Source organism: Octopus bimaculoides, unplaced genomic scaffold, assembly GCF_001194135.2.
Source record: "Octopus bimaculoides isolate UCB-OBI-ISO-001 unplaced genomic scaffold, ASM119413v2 Scaffold_145795, whole genome shotgun sequence".
In the NCBI taxonomy this organism is placed as follows: domain Eukaryota; kingdom Metazoa; phylum Mollusca; class Cephalopoda; order Octopoda; family Octopodidae; genus Octopus; species Octopus bimaculoides.
Genome location: NW_026334859.1, coordinates 33,869 through 39,498, shown reverse-complemented (window position 1 = coordinate 39,498; position 5,630 = coordinate 33,869). Strand labels below are relative to the sequence as shown.

General features: G+C 36.3%; 1 protein-coding gene across 1 annotated transcript in view; it reads left to right on the top strand.

Moving 5' to 3' along the window:
• Nucleotides 1–5,630, top strand: part of LOC106881065 (leucine-rich repeat-containing protein 70-like) — a 52,496-nt gene that overhangs the window by 14,334 nt on the left and 32,532 nt on the right. The window contains exons 3-5 of the mRNA XM_014931277.2: nucleotides 565–636; nucleotides 1,220–1,291; nucleotides 4,961–5,032. Of these exons, the coding sequence (XP_014786763.2) occupies nucleotides 565–636; nucleotides 1,220–1,291; nucleotides 4,961–5,032 (216 nt within the window). The remainder of the gene's footprint in view (nucleotides 1–564; nucleotides 637–1,219; nucleotides 1,292–4,960; nucleotides 5,033–5,630) is intronic.

The following is a 5,630-nucleotide window of genomic DNA, read 5'->3' as shown; positions in this document are numbered from 1 at the left end:
TATTATTATTATTATTATTATTTGCTTTCTTTTACTTTTTCGAATTTTCCTCAATTTCTCTTTATCTGTCTTGTAATTACTCTTCTTTTCTGCCAGATTTTATTGAATCTTTTCATTTCTTCTACTTCCCATTTTACTTCTTTCCCTTTCTTCTTTTCTCTTTTTTTGTTTGCGTTAACTTCAAAATTTTTATCCCACATCATCTTTTTCCCCTTTTTATTCTTCGTCTCCTCCTTTTTCCTCTTTCTTCTCTTCATTGTTGTTGTTGTTGTTGTTGTTGTTGTTCTTCTTCTTCTTCTTCTTCTTCTTCTTCTTCTTCTTCTTCTTCTTCTTCTTCTTCTTCTTCTTCTTCTTCTTCTTCTTCTTCTTTACTTGCCTGCACTTTCTTCTGTACCGTCTTTCATTCAGGAGTTATCATTATCATCGTTTTCATTAACATTGTCATCATCATCGTCGTTATCAACTTCTTTTATTTCTCTTCCTTCATATCATTGTTTAGCCACAATATCTAATATCACTAATTTGCTCTGTATAAATGTTTATCAGCTCACTTTTGTCTTACAGATATATAAAGTATAATAAAATCACGACTATTAGAGCAGGGGCTTTCAAAGATCTCACAGTTTTACAGCAATTGTAAGATACTCTTTCATTGACAATATATTTCTAATTATTTAATACCTTTGCATCCTACTTTTTTCTCTCTATTTACCTTTCCACAGTATATCACTGTATGAGTGTATGAATATGTGTGTATGTAAGTACGTGTGAATCTGAGTGTGACTGTGAATGTGAGTGTGTTTGGATGTGTGAAATTTTGTGTATGTATGTGCATAAACACATTTGGGTCTGTGTGTATTTGTGACTATTTAATTTATATTCTTTTTCTTCTCATTCTCATTTATCTTCTTCCATTGCTTCTTTTTCTCTCATTGTCCTTTTGCAAACTACTACCATTCTTTCTTCTTCTTCTTCTTCTTCTTCTTCTTCTTCTTCTTCTTCTTCTTCTTCTTCTTCTTCTTCTTCTTCTTCTTCTTCTTCTTCTTCTTCTTCTTCACTTTTCCTTTGTTCTCTTCTCTTATTCTTCATCTTTGTTCAATTTACCTTTCTACTTCTTTTTGATATCCCTTATCACCAATTTTCTCTTCTCTTCCCTGTCTTTTATTTTGGTTTCTTCTCTCCCTTCATCAAAACTATACATACTCTTTTTTGGTTACAGATATATGAGTAATAATGATATTATGGTTATTGAAGATGGATCCTTCCAAAACCTTCCAAACTTAAAACATTTGTAAGTCTGAACAATGTTGATACTATTCCATTGACGATATATTTCTAAATTCATGATGCCTTCCTTTTCATTTTTATCTCTCTCGAAACCTCTCACTTTCTCTCTATATGTGCGTTGAGAGTATGTGAATGTGCATACAAGTGAATATGTGTGTGAATGTGATGTTGGTTACATATGTGTGTGTATGCAGGTATGTATCTTATATGAAAGAAATTGTTGTATACAGTGCTCTGGTGCACTAGAACTACGAAAAATGCCATCAGATGTATTGTTGGTGGATTTCAGGAAGCATGGAAGTTTTGAAGGATGTAGTGTTTCAACAGCTACCAGCTGATGTGGGTAGTTTATTCCATGCTTCAACAATTCTGAGCATGAAAAAATGCTTCCAAAGTCATGGGTGCTGTGTTGTTTTTTGATTTTGTGAGCATGTCCAGGCGCGTTTGATATATGGAATTCAAAAAAAGGATTCAAGGTTGTTGTTGGAAAGATGGTGGATAATCTTGTAGGTGTCTACCAAGTTAGTTGCCAGACGTCTGAGCTTCAATGTGTCCATGCCCAGGGAAGCAAGACGTTCAGAGTATGGTAGATGCCTGACAACGGGTATTCATTTTGTTGCATGTTTCTGAACAGTTTCCCTGGAGATTTATATGCTGAGCAAGATAGGGGTCCTAGACTGGCGATGAAAATTCTAAATATGGATATACCATTGTCATATACAATTTTAAATAGATAGCTGGAGAGTGGCTGACAAAGGTCTTACTAAGTAATGCTAGGACACCCTCAGCCTTCTTGACAATCTTAGAGATGTGGTTTGTCTAACGCAGATCGCTGTTTACAATAATACCCGGACCATGCTCACCAGAAGACTTCTTTAGATTGGTGTTGTTGAAGAAGTATGTAATGGTTGAGTTTTTCCTCCCAAAATGTATGGTGATGCACTTGTCCACAACTAGCTTGAGTAGCCAGTCAGAGATCCATTGTTGCTTTGTGTCGACGCATAGGGTCTGTTCTTTTTATTTTGAGGTACAGCTTGATGTCATCTGCATATTTCAACACTAAAACATTTCTCAAGTTGGCACCTATGTTATTAATATATGCAACAAATAGTAGGGTTTCAAGTACATATCCCTGTTGTACACCAGAGGTCATCTTGTAGAGTGAAGAATAATTTCCTAGAACTGTGAATACATCTTTCTGACTGAGAATGAAGGACTTCAGTCAGTTATAGAGATCATCTTTCACACCTATTGCAGAAAGTTTTGCCATGTGCTGTTTGTGTGGAACAGAATTGAAGGCTTTAGCGAAGTCAAAGTAAATAACATCCACCCATGAGCTGCCATCAGTAACTTGGGTGATGCCAAGAAACTTGAGTTGACTACAGCAGCTGGAGTTAAGGAGAAATCCTAATTGTTGGGGTCGAATAAGGCTGTGAGAGCTCCAAACGTTCCAGAGTCTTTCTCTAACACAAGACTCTATCAGTTTGGTAATGGAGTCCTGTGTCAGACTGGACGGTAGTTAACAGATGATGTGTGACCACTTTTTTTAAAAAGGGGAACAGCACTGGCAATTTTCCAATTTTCCAGTTGTCAAGGCAAAATTGAAAGAAGAATGAAAGCTGGTGTAAAAGAAAGAACCCACCACATTTGAGAAGCAAATAAGCAACACCATCAAGACCAAGAAAGGCATAGTTGCACTTATTCTTGAGGTGTGATCAAAGCATTGCGCATGTGAATTTCACAGATGTTTTGGAATTTGCTCTCAGAGTTGGTGAAGAAGGTACATTTGAATTTTCAACAGTAAAAATGCTAACACAGCATTCAGCAATAAGCACGGCACATTCCTTGGGGTCATCAGTGATCCGATCTGTGTGGTGGTTGTAAAGAAGACCAACTGGAGAGTGAGATCCCTGCTTCGAACGTGCATATTTCCAGAACACTTTGCTGTCAGGGCTGGTTGTTATACATTGTCCAAACTCAAGTACTGCCTTTTTTGTCATTTGCTTGAGATGGTTGGATGATTAATTGCATCTTTTGCTCTAAGCTGTCTATATTTCATCTCTTCTAAGCTGTCTATATTTCATCTCTTCTAAGCTGTCTATATTTCATCTCTTCTAAGCTGTCTCCCAAATTGCACTTTTTTATTTTTAGAATGTTTGCGTAGTACTGATGCTTCACATGCAGCCCAGATTGTACTGTGGATATTCTGAAAAACAGTTTTGACGTCCCTGAACTCGTAAAATTCAAACTAGTTTGGGCGTCGTAACACATTACGGCAATAGTTACAGTCTGCTGTGTTTAGTCAAAGTGAGTGGTTTGGAGGTGGTGGTGTTTCTTGTTTCTGCCTATAAGGGACACATTGGCAATGATCATAACATGTTCGGAGTTGCCTAGAGGTTCCTTGGTAGTAACTCTGATAACAGTTTCAGGAGTGGTGGTAAAGAACAGGTCCAAAGTGTTGTTACCTCTTGTGGGGGAGGTGACGACTTGGTACTCGTTTGCATCCAGCACTACAGCAAGGAAATCGCCTGTGCTTTGCAGCCAACGTAAATTTGCCCAATCAATTTCAGGGTAGTTGAAGTCACCAGCAATGAAAAAATAATTTCCTAGATGCAGCCCTGAGAATTTCAAAAGTTGTGCGCCTTGATGGTAATTTGATGGGCGATAGACAACTCCAAGTATCAGTGCTGACATGTTAATGCATAGTTCGAAAAGAGTGCCTTGTGTTGTGATTTATTCAGATCATCACAAGGAATTATTGAAAAGTTTGACCAAATATAGATTATTATGCCAACTCCACCATGATTAGCATGGTCTTTGTGAAACAAGCTGTAACCAATTATGCTAAAATTACCATCACAGTGTGCCCATTTTTCTGTGACTGTGATGAAATCGGGGTCAATACTTTTGATTTAGGAATCAAAAAGGTGTATCTTGTTGCATAAACTTTGGGCATTCAGAAATAGGAGATTGGAACGGGATTTAATCCCATCATGTTGTTCAGTGGCAGCACTGTGCACATATAAATATTTGTACTTGTGACAGTAGTTTTCAATTTTATATTCTTTTTATCCTTCTTATTAATATTCACTCATTGCTTCTTTATCAACAGCTTATTCACTTTTCAGTCTTCTGCCTTTTCTTATTCTTTTTCTTTTCCTTTTTTCTACTTCTCCTTTCTTTCCCATTCTGGTTCTTGCTTTCGTAGTTTTTTCTAATGCATCTCCATTCCTCTCCTCCCCGTATTCCTCTCCTCCCCGTATTCCTCTCCTCCCCGTATTCCTCTCCTCCCCGTATTCCTCTCCTCCCCGTATTCCTCTCCTCCCCGTTTTCCTCTCCTCTCGATCCTCTATCTTCTTCTTCTTCTTGTCTGCATTATTTTCTTGTCCTTTTTGCTTCCCTTCTACAACCACTTTGCACAGTTTTCTAATTCACCCCATTTATTTTTCTGTCATTTTTCTTTCTTTTTTCTGTCTTTTTATTCTTCTCTTTTTACTTGTTTTACTTTTTCTTATCTTCCTCATTCTCTTCCTTCCTCTTCCTCTTTCTCCTTTTGTACTTCTTGCTTCCTTCTACATCTGTTATTCATCCATTTAATTGTTTTGACAAAATGATATACATTATCACGAACCTGTTCTATACAAGTTCTTTTCAACTCCATTTTATGTTGCAGGTACCTTGAACATAATAAAATCCCGAGCATTGGAGAACGAACTTTCGAAAATCTTCCCAGTTTAAGAGCATTGTAAGTGGGATCAGTGTTGTTAATACACTTTCATTGACACTAACTCTCTAAATATTTAATTAATTTCTTCCATCTCTCTCTCAAACTCTGCTTCACTCTGCTTCTATATGAGGCAGAGCGTGTGTTAATATCTGTATGGGTGTGGATGAAAATGTGATAGTGTCTGTATAATTTATATATATATATATATATATATAAAACTGAGAATATTTGTCTGTATGTGTGTATCACTAAAACACGAGAACTACCCAACTGATTTCATTCAACTTTTACATATGCCTTATTTAGGGTACATGCAATGTCATAGGCCAAAACATTTTCAACTTCTTGCCCAATGCGAGCCAGGAGTAATCTCTTATCTCTTACACTTTTTCAGTCTTACATGTCAAAAGTGAAACAATAACATTGTAATGTGAGATAATACTTTCAGTTTTAATAGTTTCACTATGTATTTATATACATGTTTGTGTGTGTGTATGTATGTATGTATATATATATACATGCACATATGTATGTATATATTCATATCTGTATATATGTATGTATGTGTGTATATATATGTATGCATATATGTGTATATATGTATGTATATGTATAT